The 17,845-nt window shown below is 43.1% G+C and overlaps 1 protein-coding gene across 3 annotated transcripts in view; it reads left to right on the top strand.

The window, feature by feature from the left end:
* Nucleotides 1-1,131: 1,131 nt before the first annotated feature.
* The window catches only part of TBC1D2B (TBC1 domain family member 2B), a 29,407-nt gene continuing 12,693 nt past the window's right edge, over nucleotides 1,132-17,845 (top strand). Inside the window, exons 1-6 of one of the 3 annotated variants that reach the window (XM_052671564.1) lie at nucleotides 1,132-1,484; nucleotides 7,374-7,527; nucleotides 10,750-10,915; nucleotides 14,088-14,245; nucleotides 15,193-15,419; nucleotides 16,384-16,776. In XM_052671564.1, the coding sequence (XP_052527524.1) occupies nucleotides 1,194-1,484; nucleotides 7,374-7,527; nucleotides 10,750-10,915; nucleotides 14,088-14,245; nucleotides 15,193-15,419; nucleotides 16,384-16,776 (1,389 nt within the window). In that variant the 5' untranslated portion in view covers nucleotides 1,132-1,193. Of the gene's footprint in view, nucleotides 1,521-4,749; nucleotides 5,036-7,373; nucleotides 7,528-10,749; nucleotides 10,916-14,087; nucleotides 14,246-15,192; nucleotides 15,420-16,383; nucleotides 16,777-17,845 lie in introns of those variants that run through there. The other 2 variants (XM_052671563.1, XM_052671565.1) reach the window with 2 other exon arrangements.

The following is a 17,845-nucleotide window of genomic DNA, read 5'->3' as shown; positions in this document are numbered from 1 at the left end:
ATATCCTATAGTAGAGAATGAAAATGTTGTCTAGCATATGACATAGTTACTTTTTACTGAAAAAATTAAGGGATTTAAAAACACAGAGTAGGAAATTTTTGAGAATTTAGGATTTCTGGATACTCTGAGGACTTCCGAATAGCAGAATTCATACATAGTATACTCTTTACAAAAACACCACTGCAAACATCAGCTCCAGCCATTGCAATAACTATATAGACACCAAACCTTTTGTGGTATCTTCCTTTCTCAATCTGAACAAGCCCATCTCCCTCAACCTTTCTTCATAGGAGAGATGCTCCAACCCCCCAGGTGTCTCTGTGACCCCCTCTGAACCTGTTCCAAAAGCTCAACATCAATTTCTTTAATTATTTGTTTGATGTTGATATATTTATTCATGAATATTCAGGCTGTTGATTCCAACTTTAAGTATTATGTGGAATGTGTACTGTGATCACTGTGAGAGTTACAGAAGTTCTTTATTAACAGTGGAAGTTCCCTGCAGTCCAAAATGGGCTGAGGAGTTCAGAGGAAAACATCCGCAATTCAGCCTGAAATCTTCCCATGTCTAAAACCTGCCAGCTGCAGCTTTTTTCTATTGCTGCCTGTGTATTCTGTAGTTCTGTGGGTTTTTTTTTTTGCCATAAATAATAGCAGCCGGGATGGAATTCAACAGGCCTGTCATTGGGCAGAGGGGTGATGGTTCACTGGCTGCGATGGAGTGTTGCACACAGGTTTGGGCTGCTGGGCAGCAGCACTGCTTCCACGACAGCTGCAGCCCCAGATGAGCGGCTGGGGCAGAGATGAGTGCGGGAGCCGGAGAGCCCGATGTGTGAGAGCACTCCCCACGCAAAGCCAGAGAAGGGCTGGAGCTGACTGTGGGCGAGACCGCGCTGCGGCAAATACTTCTTAGTGCGGTCACACAACCACCGAGCCCGGTCGCGATACGTAAGAGGCAGACAGCGGCCAAAGCGGTGGCGCGGCGCGGCGGCAGGGTCAGCACTGATTTCCCGTTCCAGGGCCGAGCCCCGCGCCGCAGCCCCGGCCAGGCGGCAGCGCAGCGCAGCTCGGGCGGCCCCGGCCCTTCCGCTCCGCCCGCAGCCGCGGTCTGGGCGGGCACAGCGAACACTACGAGTCCCGTCAGGCGGCGCGGCCCGGCCGCTCCCAGCGCGGCGGAGCGGCGGGGAGAGGCGATGCCGGCGGCGGGCTCGGAGGGAGACGAGGGCCCGGCGGGGGAGCGGGCCGGGCCGGGAGCCCCCAAGCTGTGCGGCTACCTGCAGAAGCTGTCGGGGAAGGGCCCGCTGCGCGGCTTCCGCAGCCGCTGGTTCGTCTTCGACCCGCGTCGTTGCTACCTCTACTACTTCAAGGGGCCGCAGGAGGCGCTGCCCCTCGGGCACATCGACATCGCCTCCGCCTGCTTCGGCTACCACCAGCCCGAGGCCGCCGCCGCCGCCGCCGCGGGTGACGAGGCGGCCGCCTTCGAGGTGCGCGGGCCCGGCGGCGCCGTGGCCGTGCTGAAGGTAGGCCGGGCCGGGCGGCCCCGAGCGGGGACCGCGGCGCTCGGAGGGGCCGGGGCTCCCGGCGCTGCTCGGAACGGCTCGGAGCCGCGCCTCCCGGCTCCGCACGGGGCTTCCCGCGCTGCTTTCGGCCGCTGGTTTCCGGGGTAAACAGATACTTGGCGATGCGCGGTGCCGGGCGGCCCCGAGCCTTTGTGTCATCTTTTCCTTACCGAGCCTTTTCCCAAGTGCTGTCCTGCACGGAAGGGCCCTGCCCTGCCCTGCCCTGCCCTGCTGCGTGGGTTGGAGTGCAATCCCGGTGAGTGCAGGCTGGAGCCCACCGCTTGTTTTGAGCAGCTGGTGCGTGGCAATAGCCTTCATCTCTGCTTTGGGAGGAAGGAGGATCGTTTCCTGATAGCCTAGCCGTTATCGCGTGCATCCCGCGGGCTGCAGACTAAACAGCGGGCTGGCTGACGCCTCTCGTTGTTGCTCAGACACACACACACAGAGCAGAGAAACAGCAGAGATACGGACAGAGATCACAAATGCTGATGCTGCACAATGTGATTGCGTGCTTTTTTTTTTCTTTTTTTTTTTTTTTTTCCAAAATGTAAGCATTTATCAAAATTAGGAATCATTGACATACTTTGCTAAAGATTAAATAAGTTATCCAGCTGGAAAACTAATGTAATCATCGTGAGTATATCTGGTTGAAGCAGAGCGATGCAGTCAGCAGTTCCACTTGTGATCACTTGTAAAAACAACTTTTTTTTTTTTTTCCTATAGCCTTAACCAAAGTTCTCATCACTTTCTGTGAACCTACCTTAGCACTCAGCATTCATCTTGTAGAAGTTAAAATGGCAGAGTTAACGTAGGGGTTGCTTTGTTCATTAGCTACTATTGAGTGATTTCTGTTATTTATTTTGCTGTAGAAACCTCCAAGAAAGCACATAGTGCCATGAGCAACTCGTCAAACAGTGTCAAACAGTGCGGCAGCAGCAGCCCCAGGCACAGGGCTCACATTGGCCTCAGCTGCCATGCACAAGTGTAAGCAACAGGAGGTTTCCTTTTTAGTGTTTCTCTTGGTATCTTTTAGGCCATGACGTTACTCTGCCCTTCCTTTCCTTAGTTGTTTGTTGCTGTGTTCTTTGGGAAAGAACTGATATGAGTTGGAGCTCTCTGCGTTTCCCTTATGGAGACTTAGAAAAGCCAAGGTTGGTTCTGCAACATGCAGAAGTAATTTTGCACCTTCTACCCCTTATATTGTTTCAACACTTGCCTTAAAGTAGCCAAGTGGTTGCCTTTTAGAATGGTATCACATCATAAGCACTTACATAATAGATAGGGAGTAAGTGAAAAACATGAGAGATGTTAGGAGCCAACTGGTCTTTGGCAGTTGTGTGGTTCACCAAGGGTTAAGGCTTTTGGGGCTGGAATTAATTTTCTTCTACCCAGTGTGGTAGATCTTGAAGGCCTATAAAAATACATCGTAGCTAAATTAGGTAGAAATAGGAATGAATTCAGGATAGGGAAACCAAACCGCTGTCTGTTCCAGTCCCTGCTGAAAAGAAATGTGGTTTCATTTATGAAGAAAACATTGCACACAGAGCATGAGGAAGAAAATCAAATGAAATGTTGCCTTCTCCCTCTAACTCACATGCCTTATTTTCCTCAATTTGCTGCTTGTTCAGAATTTCCAGATCTCATGATCTGGTCTTTCTCATTCAGTCTTCTCAGCTGAGAAGAGCAGTAAGAAATAAGCAACTGGAATTCCAGATTGCAGTGATGGTGCTGTTCAGGAATGCATTATTTCTTCATAATGCCTCATTTTTTTGTTAATGTAATGATTTCGTCATCTGGATTGCTCAGGCTTTGTAATTTAGTGGGAACTGAGGACAGTGTGATATGCTTGTGGTTTGTTCCTCAGTTTGATAGCATCTGACCAAGAAAAAAAAAAATTAGCACTGCAGCCTTCACAGCAATTGAAGTGAGTTGTTTCTAAGTTCATTTTTAAAGTAGTGTCTGTCGTGGCTTATGGCACTGTTCATTTGCTCCTGAGGCAATGAAACACTGACCTGTGGTGATGCTCTGTGTCTGCTGACGTGGTTGACTTCTGTGTGGAGAAGGGTGAGTTGGAGGCAATGATAGACTAATTAAAGAGATAAAAGAGGTTTGTTTCCAGAGCTGATCAGACTTGTGACTTTGCCCGTTAGTGGTTTCAGTGCTTTAGCTAAAATTGGGCTGCTTTCTTGGGAGCTTATCTGGCTCAACACCTGCTGTTTTCACACAGCAGGGTTAGTAAGTCCTAAAGAAATGCTCATTTTTGATGGTGATTCTTCTTTCAACATTTCTACATTCAGAAAAGGATTGTGGCAAATGTTTTCTCAAAGTGGAACATCTGCTTATTGACATTTCTTCAGGCTCTGCCTCCAAGTCTGTCATATTAGCATGTGTGGTCCAGGTAGGGGATGGTACTGTGCAGTAGATTCCTCCAGATAATTTTTTGTTCATGTTACGTGTGCATTGGAAGAAGGCAGCTCCTATAGCATCCTTCATACAAGGTGGGGGAGATGGTTTTAAGTAAATGATAACCATTTTCCATCATTTCTGTCTCTCTTGAGTTACCTTATCTTCTGCTGCTACCTGCGGGTTGGCAATGGCAGTTCCTTGTCAGGCCCCAGTTCAGATGACAATTCCAGTTCAAATGACAACTTTGTGAGTCTGAGGCTTTGTGCATCTCTAAGACACGAATGCTCTTTACATTGTTTCGGGATCTGTTCTGTTGTGAGAATGTCTCTCTGTCAAAATAGGTGTCATCTTGCAGATACAGATCCTCCCTGATATTGCATTTATGGTGGTTTTCTTCCTGCAAAAGACGCCTCCCTTAAAATGTCACTGGCCTGCTGCGGCTCTGTCTTGTTGAAGAGCCTTGCAGTAGCTGAGTACAGCTGAAGGTTCTTTGCCATGGCTGATCCGTGCAGCTCTTGGTTGCACATTCTGTCTCTGATGGTGACCAGCAGCCAAATACTCAGGGAAGCCGTGAAAATGGGGCAGGCGTGGGAGAGTTCCGTCTCTGACAGGTGAAGTGGCTGCTTTTGAGTGTTTGCAGATTTCCCTGTTGTTTGTTTAGGAGTAGGGGAAGAGAGAAACTTGTGTTCTATGAGGTGTTTGGGGAAAAAAAATACAATTTCAAACAACGCAATCTTTAAAGGCAGTTTTGTAGAAACAAAAGGCCATCTTAACAGAAGGGTTCTGTATAATTCTTTAACTTGTAAAGTAAATAATTAAGATACCTGCGTAAACTCAGCCAACAGTGTTCAAAGGAAGTGGAAATCTCCATAAAAAAGAAAAGGAAGGTCATGTATTTGGAGGAGGAAAGGTCAGACAAGCGGGCTGCGGCAGCAGTGTGATGAGGAATCCTAGGGAAAATGGCTTAAAACAGGAAGGGTGAGACTCAGGGTGCACTGCGGTCCTGTTTTACGCTGCAGGACTGTACGTGCTGACCCCCGTGTGTCAGTGCCATCACTTAGCAGCTGAGGGTATGTATTTGCTGCCAGCACTGTATGGGTGAAAATGGTAGTTGGGTAACAACAGCAAGCAGCAGCTCCAATAAAACAAATTTGTTTTTACTAAACAGCATTAGCAAGAGGGTAACGGTGCAGGATGTTAGCGGGACTCATTACATTGAACTCGTCGTGGGCAGAAGCTAATTGTAGGTGTGTGTTGTATTGCCTCATTAGCGATGCTGTGGTAGCAGAGAGAACCACCTACATATTACATCCTGTGTTAGTGGAAGCTCTTTGAAGACGCAGTGGTTTTCTCGAGCTCGAGCATGGTAATACATAACTGGACAAGGCCTGTGTGCACTTCTAAAGGAAGCATAGGTTCTCAGATGTACTGTAAATGGACGCTTGCTGCTGGGCAGACCTCCAGGGGAAATCCTTTGGTGCTGGAGGTGGAAGGGAAGCACGTATGCCTTGCAGAGAGCAACTGGGTGTGTAGGCTGTGTAGGTCCTACTGTGCTGGTTGTTCCAGAGGTGCCTGTGATGGCTGTGTGGGTTGGCTTTGCAGTGTATGAATTCTCTGACACTTTCTGGTAAATCTCACAGGCACATTTAAACTAGTCTCTTCCCCTCTCTTCTTTAAGGCAAATACTTTTTCCCCAGGTGCCCATGAGCAGGCAAGACTAAATAGACAAAACTTCCATTTTGGAGCAGGTGTGTGTTGTTACACCTATGTCATACCAGCTGAGGAACGGGAACCTACAGTGTCCTCGTGTGTCACTGGTTTATTTCACTGCTTGGTTTGCATTATTGATGCTTACTTGCTCAGATTCCCATGTTCTGTGTTGTGTTATGCATTTGATCTGCTGAGAGGGTCTGCAGCATCAGCTCCAGGAATGACAATCTTGGTTTTCTGACCGGCTTGCTTGAATGGTGCTTTGTAGCCATTTGCCATGGGTTGTGTAGACCTTAAAGTTTGTACGGGTACAGAATGCCAAATTATAAAATAAAAACCTGTCTTTATGATTGCTAAAAGCAAATATTGCAGATTGCTGAAGCAGAGAGCGCCCTGGGGGAGCATTGCTTCTTGTTTGTTGTATTACTAATGCTCTGTCTTGAAATTAGCCGCTCTGAGTTGAGATACGATGGTAAATGGATCTTCCATTTGACGAGGCCAAAAGTGTTCTTAGAGCAGCAGTGAAGATTAGTCTGTGCCATTTGTGTGCTTTGTGCAATGCTGAGTGTATTTCTGCGCAAAGGAAATGGCATCTTCATGCTTTTGCAGCTCTGCCATATGTAGGCATCCCCTTCAGTTGTGATGAACAAAACAGGAAGCTTCTGGAAATTCAGTTTGTCTGCAGAGCAAACAGTCATTTGTACAGGTAGCGGGTTTTTTTATTAATAATGCCAACAGGCACTGGGGAGCAGTTAGAAAGACCAGCTGCAAGCTAAGCACTGTGTGTGCTTAGGGCCATAGGGTCACCAAGGTTGGAGGAGACCCCCGAGGTCACCCAGTCCAGCCATCCACCTACCACCAGTATTTGTTTCCCCACTGTAGCATGTCCCTTACAGGCCTCGGGGCTCAGGCCAGTGTCTTTTCACAGCATTAACTTTGTACTCCTCAACATGCCCTGTTACCAGTGTCAAGTGTTTGTTCTAGATTGGCTGTTGAGTGTATATTTTGTAACAGAAATAACTCTTGAGGGAGCACCTGCAATGCCTTCTGCCATCATTTAGTCTCTTACTGACACTGAAGGCCGGGATTTGACATATTATGAAATGAATCCTGCAACTATGATTCAGACTGAAGCTTAAAGATGTTTGACTTATGTCATTATAATGAATGTAGGCTTGTAGATTAAATGTCTGTGTGTATTATTAATACACCCTCTGTATAGAAGATGGTTAACTCATGGTACCATCAACTAACACAATGAAGAGGTTCAGTTATGGAAGTAGATGGCATCACAGCACCTTCTTATGTTGTTGGTTTCTGCTGGTAGCAAAGAAAATGAAGTAAGGAAGGCAGGAATTTTTCTGTGCATGGGGCTCTTTCTGTGATGTGGAATTGTAGTTGTGTCTGAACAGTGCTTTGTGTGTGAAATATAGCATACTGCTGTGTTCTCTAATGTTTGAGTCTAAAACTGGAGGAAAAGGGAAGGTGGGTTTGGCATGGAAGTCAGGGTTACATGCACAGCGTGTGTTGAGTCCATTAGTGATTATTTCCTTTAGATCATCCTTGATTGGGGTAATCATAATTTGCAGACCAGCAAAGAGATCTGGGTCGTTGCTTTCTGTATTGTGCTTGGAATTAGCAAATTCAGATACCAGAGATGGACTGATCTCATTAGTGCTCTGCTTCTCTGTGCTGTAGGCTGCAACCCGTCAGGATATGACCTACTGGCTTCAGGAACTGCAGCAGAAGAGGTGGGAATATTGTAACAACCTTGATGCAGCCAAAAGGGACAGTCGGACTTCTCCTACACCGAGTGACTTTTCCAAAGGTCTTGTTGCCAAAGACAGTCCTGGTAGGTGGAAAATCTGAGTGAAAATGATGTGTGCTTCTGTTTGGTATCTCCTAATGGGCAATAAACACAGTGTGGAGGAAAGATGGAGGGGTCAGTTCTTTGTTATATCTTGTTCTTAAGTAACTAGTTGAACTTTGCATCTGCTGAAGTTACTTGGCATAAGTGCAATTTGATGTGTGATTTTCTCTCTTCTGAAACCCCTTGGTTTCTTTAAAAACAGATTTCACAGTAGTGTAAAACACAAAAAATGTAGTATGAATTATTCTGTGTTTTGTCTTCATTGCTAAGACATTTCTGAATTGTTTGATTCCTGTATTGTTACCAAAAAAGGCTTGCTTGTTTATCTCTGCTACCAATAAATAAGACCACATTAAGAAATCCTGTTCTTTGCCAACTTAAGTAGATTAGTAAAGCTCCTTCAGGTTTGGATTCTGATTTGAGGTCGGACATACTTCATCAACAAACGTTATATTCTGTCGATTTCAGTTTGCTCATATTGTCAGAAGAATGTTAAGATGTCTTTGTCCCCTCCCTTCTGTGCTCTCCCATGTCAGATCCCTTGTGGCTGTGTTGTCCTCTAACCCAGTTTACTGCTTTCATTTGAGAGCAGTTGCTTGTGACTGCTTGCTCAAGCACAGCTGGCCTGAAGAGCTCAGCCTTTGGTTCAGCTGTGCTGATCTAATAGCTGCCCACTGCTTGAAGGATCACCTTTCTGGTGGTAGCCCCAGCCCCTTTGATTAGCAGCTTGTTAAACCATATGCTGCAAAAATATACATATTGCTGCTGCTGCCAGAAATGGTCACACAGTTTTGTTCTTTTAAGCCTGTCTGGTTCTACCAAAAGCCTCTCACTCTGCTAGGCACTTTCTTGCATTGTTTGTGGTGTTTGATGTTGTGCTGAGTTGACTCAAGTCGAAGCTTAGCCAAGAGGGAGGGCTGCGTTTTGTTCTGTTTCCAGCTGGATTACTGAATGGAATATGTTTACTATACAGTCAGGTGACTTGCAGAGCTGGAGGGGGGGAGGGAGCAAGGTTTAGCAGCTGAAGATGGAAGTCAGAGTAGCAGAGACAGGAGTGCCCTCTTCTGGGAGCAGACCGTTGGATCAGAAACATTAGTATGGTTTGACACCAAATCCACTCCTTCTGCTACTTTCCTCAGCATTCAAGTGGTGTGAAACACATCTCATGTCTCCACAGCTTGTGTAGATACTGTGCCCTCCTTCGTGCTTTGCTTGGGGTCCAGCAAAACCAAGTGAAAAAGACCCATTACTTTGGATCACTGACCTAATGTCTGTCTTTCTTCCAAACTGTTGGTTGGGCTTTGTTGAATCAGCAAGCTAAGCAGTGTGTTGTAGGACTGTGATGGGTGGTGTGTGTTTGTTGGTTGTTTTTTGTGGTTTTTCCAGTGTATTAAATCCACTGCAAGAAATGTCTGGGGGTGCCTGAGCTGAGCAGACACATCCCTTTTAAGGACAGCTGGCAGTTAAGCTGCATTCTTATTATGCATTATTAGTTTGGGACTGCATCTGTAGCATCTCAGTTTTGAGTACAGATCTCAATGATGACTTTAACATCAATGGAGCTCTTGAAGAGTCAGGATTCTTCTGGGGAAAGTGGGAAAACCCTGAATGATTGTTTTTGCTTTTTGAACAGGTACTGTAAAGGTTTCCTGTGAAGCTTGGGATCTCCTTAGGGGCCTGATTTCAATCTGATGATGAATCTACGTGTCTTGTTTAAAAAACAAAAAACAAAAAACAAAAAAACCCCAAAAAACCAGCAACAACAACAACAAAAACCATTATTGTGCATTCAGTGTCTTCAGTCAATGAATCCAGTACTTCATACTGGAGCATACAAGTTGGTTTCTTTTGCTTGTGCTTCAGTACAGGTGCTATTACTAACATTTTGAATGGGAAGAAGTCTGTCTTCAATCCAAAAATAAAATTGCTTACTATCCTTTTGTCTATTTTTTGTTATCTAGTACTGGATTTATTATCTGTAATAGTCTTTCTTAGCAGAAGTCTTTCTTAGCAGAAGAGCCTGTAGCAATGTTATTAGTTAGTCCTTTTGTATCTCAAGTAAACATCCAAAGCACAGGTATCAAAGTGTTAAGGTGAGCTGCACTTGAGTTTTCATCTTTCAACTGTTATTCTTGAAGTACTTGTTAAGACATTCACAAATAGGTGTGTGATGATCCCTTATTGCTCACTGTAGGAGGTATGGACATGGGAAATATCAGTCAGTGGTCTAAAAACAAAATCCAGTTGCTAAGTGATGTATGTGGGGCTTTTGGGTTGGTTTTTTTTTCCCCTCTTGGCACTGCTCTGCATGTCCTCACAGGCAGGAGTTTTTTGGGAAGATGGTTCTTGCTGCATCCCTTCCTATAATAATATTAAATAATGGAACTAACTCCTTTTTTTTTTTTTCTTTTCCTTTTCCTGTTGCCTTGCTCTGTGTGTGTTTTTGACAGAATAGAAAGCACTTTCTCCAGCTTTCTTACCCACTTAAGCTGTTGAACTCCATCCTTAAATCCTGGGTCACTTTTATTGATGTATTCCTTCAGCATCACTTTTCTCTACTCCTGTTTCAGCTGACTTTCTGTGCTGTGATTGGTGAGCTTAGTTGATATTTTTCAAATGTACTTTTGTTTTTCACCAGCTGAGATTATAGAGCAGAACCTGCTGTTTATGATAAACCAGTGGTAGGTGTCTGACTGATTAACTTTGTTAAAAGACAACTGAAGACTAGTCAAGTTCCAAGTTCTGTCACTGTTAGCTGTGTTACATGGCTTTCAAGAAGAGGAGCTGGGCTTAGAGAATGAGTTGGATTGGAAGTCACCTTGAAGGTCATCCAGTTTGAATCCCATGCTGTGGCTGGTTTGCACCCACTAGATCAGGAACTAGACCAAGTTGCCCAGAGTCTCATCTAACCTGGCCCTCGATGCCTCCAGCAGATAAGATGGCAAATAAGTTAGTTACCTGTTTGAGTGAGGTTACATTCATTTCATCTTATATGCCTTATAATGCTCCTCGTGATAGATTACATTGATTTTGATTGTTTCAGGAAAGAAACATTGCAGACGAGACGTGGTTTGGGTTTCTTCTCCCCCACCCCTAGTGATTCTATGCTCGTAATTCAGTAATGTATTACTTCTGCTGTTCTGCTACTTACTGAAAGTGTTCCTTTTTTTTTTTCTTCATTTTTTTCTTTGTCTTTTTTAATAGATTTGAGTATCCTCAGCCAAAATGCTTCAGCAGAGAGAGCTAGAAATATCCTAGCTGTGGAGACTTCTCCTACAGACCTAGTAGGGGAGCAAGCAGCTTCCCAGCCTGCGCCAGTCCAACCAAGTGCCATCAATTTCTCCCTTAAACAATGGAGCACTGAACTCAAGTAAGTTGATGATGTGGGAGAATGATCATTGCTGAAAGAGGAAGTTTTCTTTCTTAAATCCTATCAATTTTAAATGAATGTAGTTTGAATTCCTGAGCGTAAGTGTGATAGGTTCCTTCTGAACAAAACCACATTTTACCTTCTCACTCTTTTGGAGTTCAATCTTTAGTATTAACTGTTCTAAGGAAAGCAGTCCTAGTGGTTTCCAGCTCTCCTGCTTGTGACTGCCTTGATTGTTTTTACACTTTGCTTTGCCAACATAGGTGAGCCTGCTGCAACTACTCAAAGGACATTACAGTAGCATCACAGAGCAATTCATAAAGCTGAGCTGTGGCTTTGGTAACTAGACCATGGTCCTCTTAAGCTCCCAGGAATGTTGTTTGCTTTATCAGTGTTGTGAATTAAGCCCTTTTGAAGCTTACCTGTTGAGCATGGAGATCTAAAAGGTCATAAAGTGGTGCACTTTTTAAACTTTTTTTTATTGTTAAGTGTCTGTATAGACCACCATTTAAGTTCTAGTAAAGATGGCTTGTCACTGTCTGATCTGGTAGAACTTTAAAATTGGTCACAATACCAGGAAAATTCCATGAAGCAATTTCTGCTAGATAGGATAATTTTAAGAGCATGTCTGGTATTTTGAAACTTTCTTCTTGATTTTGTTTTCTCTGAATTGCAGATGTTCTTTGAGGAAGTCTAGCTAGAAGGGCAGTGTCAGGGTAAGCTTTTCAGTGTTGCCTGGTCGGTGTGTTGTGTTTCTTTTTAACACAACAGATAGGCTGTCAGCAGATGTCGGGTTGGGAAGCCCTTTGTTTGGAGGGAGTTGCTCATCATGGCAGTGGCCCAGCAGATGTTCTAGCACAACATCAAAGCGTTGGCCTTTTTCTGTATGGCTGTGATCCTAACAGTTTGGAGTCCATGCAGATCTGTGGAAATAAGTATGTCAGAAAATGCCACTGAAGCTTTTTCATACTGCGTCGTTTGTTTCTTCTGTTTTTTTTTTGTTGTTGTTTTTTTTGTCCAATCCCCTTCAGAAGATGTGTGTATGCTACTGATAGGGACTCCCAGTGTAAGAGAATGAATTGAGGCATCTCTGATACAGCCAGTTTCCTACATTGCTAGGAGGGTGTACTTAAGTACCTATTATGTGTCTTACTGACAGACTTACCTTTCTCCTGAGTGCATTTATGATGTGATTGCTTGAGAAGCTATTGCTATAGCATTTACGTCCTAAGTAGCAGCAATAAACTAATAATTGGAAGAAGGTGAGCAATGTGTCTTTGAGTTAAGCTGTATGTATACTTAGAGTACCTAAAGCTGAATGGTTGTTTTCTTCTTTTTAACAATCTTTTTTCAATTACTAATTGGCATACACAAACATTCAACTCTGCATTTTTTCATCTTAAAGCTCTCACTTTCTTGCATCTCTTGTTGGTGTAAAATACAGAATTGAAAGTACACTGAACTGTAATAACCTCAAATTGTATAATCAGAAAATACGACTTATAACCAAATATTTAGAAATACAGAACCAGTAGATCATATGTTCAAGTTTTAAATAGATTATACTTGTCATACTGTGCACAGGAACATAAATGTATGTTGTTTTTTTATTGTAAATTCAGTTAGCTTTAATCTAATAGAACACAATGAAGCTGTGCCAGTTTGGTGCTGTGCCAGAGCTATACTAAATTCGGCTTCAGCTGTGATTATTCCTGGGTGTAACAGCAGTTTCTGAAGGTTTCCTGGGAGTCATATGACTTGTTTCTTGTGATTCTTCCAGCTTCTTTCAAAGGTGGTGTTTGGACATGTTTTATATACAGAAGCTGACCAAGAGCAGAACAGGCAGCTGGGGGCTTGCACTGTAAGCACTCTTCAGAGAATAGCTGGAGAGATGCCAGCTGATTATCATTGAAGGTGCCCTGGGTGATATGTTGATCATCACCTAATTTGAGCTATTGACTGTAAATAATAAAAAAGGGATCCTTGTCCCTAACAGAAATTGTGATTTTTTGCTAAGAAGGCTGGAAGAAAATTAGAGGTGTTGTTTAACTCGGTATCTGTCACCCCTTCAAATTTGTTGTTAAAATAATTTTATTAATAACGAATAATTCAGTATTATTTTTTGACTTGTACTTGGTAGTTAATCAGTTCACCAGACTGCAGGAATCGGGCACTGCGTAACGATTAGCCTAGACTTCATTTTCAGCCTGGCAGGATATTTGTCATCTGATCACAGGTGGGACTGGATCACAGACTGATCACAGAGGTGCAGTACAGCTTACTTTCTGCCTCCAGCTTGCACAGTAGGAAGAGAGAATGGGGCTGGCAAAGTGAAAGCGTCTTTGTGAGCTTCTGACTCTAACAGCTGTGTGTCAAACATGTGGATACCAAACATATCTCTTCTGGCTTTTTATCTAAAACACTGGGCTGGTTCATGTGGATTGCTGTGGAATCCTCTGTAATTGAAGAAAGACATGATGCTGTGCAGTGCTTGTACTATGGAGCATACATTTCTGACAGCATGATCGTTGTGGGGGAAGCTGGGTAGGGGAATCTCATCTTGTTTGTGAAAAAATTGTTCTTTTATAGAATTATCTGTTTGGAATTCAGAGGTTGAATCTGAAATGTTCTTGCAGATGAATTGGCAACGTTCCACCTCAGGAAGGAATAACTACTAAGGAGTCTGTCATCAGCAGCTGCAGCAGCAGGTCCCTTGGATGATCCTGAGTTTGATGTTAATACAGAATATGATACGATAACATACATACTTTGATTGCATGCTGGTCTGTTTAATACTTGGCCATTTTCCTAAAAGTCTGAGCTGAAATAACCAATCAGTAAAAGAGATGCTGTTTCTTAATCTTTAATTCATCTTTTTTTCTCTCTGCCATAACAAGGGTAGAACAGAGGACGATTCAAAAGACCTTTCCAAAATATTAACTTATAGTACAAAAAAATTCTTCTGTCTTGAAATGTACAGCAGTTGGTAGCAGGTGTTGTTTAATAGAACGTGCTTTGTTTTCCTTGAGCCTTTATTTGGTTTTGGTTATGTCTCTGGGCTTATTTATCATTTGCATTGTTTTGACAGCAATGATTGTCTTGAAAAACCACTTTCTAAAATGAGTACGCAGTAGAGAAATCTTTGCCACTTTTTCTGCTGTGTTTTTCACAGGAATTCCATGTCCTCTTTGAGAAAAGGAAATAATGAAAACCGCAGGAGCGTATTTTATACAAGTGAAGAGTGGGAGCTGCTGGATGCAACCCCAAAAGATCTGGAGGACTCCATGGCCCTGGAAGAAAAGAGGAAGCACTTGGCAGAAGGAAATAAAGGTAGACGTGTGAGGAAGGGAGAGGAGCTCATGCCTTTCCTCCTTTCATGTAGCTCACTGTGATATTTGTATCTCCAGAAAATAAGTGAAAACTTGTCATTTGTTCACAAATCATATCCAGGGCTCTGTGAAGTATTTTAAAAGTAACTTTGGTATGACGTATTTGGGAGTCTCCAGCCATTTAGATAGAACAGAACACACAAGAACTCGTTTCCTGTTGTTTCAGGCTCTTTGAACGTTACCTTCTCTGCTTCTGTCACTTGGGGTGCAGAATTGCAGGATGAAGGGATAAGTTGGGGCTTCTGGTCACTAATTTCTGTCACACATTGAAGTAGATTGACTTTTAGACTCTAACACACGTTTATGATACTGACCTGCTGATGAAGTGGTGAAAAGGGGCATAGGTGCACTGGTAGTTTATGAATATTGCAACTGGTTCTTGCGTGTTGCCAATGTTTGGAGTCTTGTGAGGGTGTCTGTACAGCTCCCTAGGAGCACTTCAGCTCTTAAGGAAATGCAATTGGTTTCATCTGTTAGAAAACATATTTCTCTCTAATAATTCTTGTGTGGTTTTGTAAACAGAGGCAAAACTACACTGAGTGCATCTTAAAAGAACGATGTGCTGTGATTACTTCTAAGCAGATAATTATTGAAGTTTGCTACAGTTGGGAGTGCCTTTTATTTTCTGTAATGAAGCAAAGTTTTGTTCATGTTTTATTTCACAAGTATATATTTGAGTGAAAATTGTTCTGAGAGAGTTGGGAGAGTGAGTTACATATTCTTCCTACTGAAGGAAGCAACTGGGAAAACAATTTAACACTGTTGTATTGAGCTATTTCAATGTCATTAAGAGTCTAATTTCAATGAACATATTTTTAAAGGAAATTTGAATGCTTAGGAATGCCTTTTAATTAAGTGAACTGAGCTAGAAGGAATTCTTTTGTGCAGGACTGACTAGTTCAGCTTTCCCATTTGATTTTGGCCGCATTCCACAAAAAACGAGACGCCCTTTGAAAGACATGATTGGATCAAGCAAAAACCGGAACAGCAGTGACTCTTCTCCAACCGAGTGGTATTCTGGTAATGGCAACAGACTGGTGACTGAGCTGCAACTGAAGTATCAGAGCCAGCAAGAAGAGTTGGAAAAGCTGAAGAAAGATCTTCTGAGCCAGAAGGTAATTAAGCTTTCAGACAAAGTGCTCAGATGCAAATGAATCTGGATGGCAATTGTTAGTTTACCCTTGATGGCCGTCTAAATACATAAAGAGCTAGCTGGTTGTTAGAAAATAATGGTGCTAAATGAACCTTTGTTTACTGAAAGCCCTAAATAAGGAGTGAGTTTTACATCCGTTGAAGATTAGATCTCTGAACAAATCTGTCATTTGTACAGTGTTCACTAACTTGTTTTGTTTGCGTCTCTTACTCTCTGAAGGTAGTTTTCTCAGAGTCTAGAAAGATCCTGGCAGATAATCAGATCTTGTGTACAGAAAACTGCTTATTTGGGTTTTTTTGAAAGACTTAGCAGGATTTCATGCCAACAAGGATGCAAGCAGGGTTTTCAGCATAACTACTTTTATGTGTGTATACCTGTGCATCTGTGAGCTTCTTTTGTGGAAGTGAATAAATGTTGTGATTGTCCTGGATCTGAGTGTTCTCCTGGACAGCAATGTTTGTACTTTTAATTTTAGTGATGGGGTGGAAGGCAAAAATGGTAGAAATATTGGTACATTAAAAAAGAAAAAACCAAAGCAACAAAACATTAAAAAGTTGCAAGGTGTCAGTGCTGTCTTTTGTGAAGACCACAGAGGTTCCTTTTTTTCCCTTGTGGCAAATGAGTTAATTGCTTGGTTTTGTTGAAGGTATTTCTGAACAAACCTGCCAGTACTGTCTATTTAGCCAAGTAGCACTTGCTCTTTTCCCCCTTCATATCTTCTCTGAATCATCTGTGGTAGAGAAGCGAGCTTTTAGTTATCTTTCCCATATCTGTACTATAGTTAAACCTGCAAGAACATAAGCATCTCAAAGATTCCTCTTGCTTAGTATTAAATTTCCGAGTTGTTATAAATTCTACACCTTTCTGTTTGTTTGTTTGTTTGTTTCCAATTCATTTTGTTTTGTTGCTGCTGTTTTTATTCTCAGGAACTCGTGCGCCTTCTGCAGCAAACAGTGCGATCTTCCCAATATGATAAATACTTTGCAAGCCGTCTTTGTGAAGGGGTTCCCAAAGACAAATTAGAGCTGTTGCACCAAAAAGATGACCAGATTTTGGGTCTCAACAACCAGCTTGAAAAGTTGAATTTGGAAAAAGATAGTCTTCAACAGGAAGTAAGGAATCTGAAATGTAAAGTCGGAGAGCTCAATGAGCAGCTGGGGATGTTGATGGAAACGATTCAAGCTAAAGATGAAGTGATCATGAAACTGTCCCGCCAGCTCAGCGAATGTGAGGACAGTTCATCCTCCCCAAGCGGATCAGTAAATTCTCCCGTGGCCACTTGTGTTAATAAGGAACTGCAGGAACTGGACAGGCTAAAAGTAAGAGCAATGTCTCTGTCTTGATGGATAGGGAAATCTCTGCTGCCTATACAAACTACTTGCTAGTCTGCTGTGTGGTTTGGGGAGTTCACTTCAGCATTTCTCCAAGATGCTCATCACCTGAGGCTTTCTCTGCTTGGAATCTACGCTTTGAACTGTTGTCTGGCAACTTCTATGCTTTGAGCTGATCTGTACAGCTGTAGTACAGTGTCTCATACTTTGGTAATTAATCATTGGTGTGGAGGAGGAGTGATGTGAGAACCAAAGGAGCAGGAAAAGAAGTAAGGGTAAGAGGAAAATACTAGCATGGAGGAAAACCATCAAGAAGAATCAAATGGGAGGAAATAAAGAGCACGTGGTATGTAAGAGGGCAAAAGAGAAGAGAAGAACTTAAGAACCTGTACTGGTAACGGTGTTACCCGTGCACTTTATTCCTCCGACCAACCTCAGTGAATGTATCAGAGGTTCTTAATGGAGTTACTCAAGTTACTCATTTTGCTTTAATGTGCTTACTTGCCTTTGGGTAAATGTTCTGTTCCAAATAGATTAAAGTTCCAAGTCATTTGGAATATAAGGCAATAAAGTACATAAAAAGATATGAGTATGCCCTGTATATGAGCCTGGGAAATTTTAAACAACAAAATGGAAACTGTAGAAATCAGTGGTATCAGTAGGAAGCTGAGCTTTCAGATACTGCGCAGTGTTGAGATGCTCCCTCGTCCCATAGCCACAAGTTTCATAGGTAATATTTGTAGCCTGGAGCCACGTGGGTTAGCTGAGGAATTCTTGTTGTTAGCATTTTATATTTCTACGTCAAGGCAGACATCAAACTTGTTCTTTTACTGAGGGCTGGTGAGGGTAACCAAAACCCAAGGGATGTTTGCCCCTATTTCTTCTACTGCATGTGCTTCTGGCTGACCCGCAGCACCATGACCCCCCTGGCATGCTCAGTGTGCATGTTGCTGTTCTCCTGCCCAGTGGGGCAGCATGGCAGGGCTGCTCCTGTCTCTTGACTGCGAGCAGTCATCAGCTGCCTGCTGTTGAGCAAGGCTCCATGCTCATATCTAGC

This window comes from Tympanuchus pallidicinctus, unplaced genomic scaffold (genome assembly GCF_026119805.1).
Source record: "Tympanuchus pallidicinctus isolate F22 unplaced genomic scaffold, pur_lepc_1.0 scaffold12, whole genome shotgun sequence".
NCBI classification, from domain to species: domain Eukaryota; kingdom Metazoa; phylum Chordata; class Aves; order Galliformes; family Phasianidae; genus Tympanuchus; species Tympanuchus pallidicinctus.
This window is presented reverse-complemented; position numbering and strand designations above follow the sequence as displayed.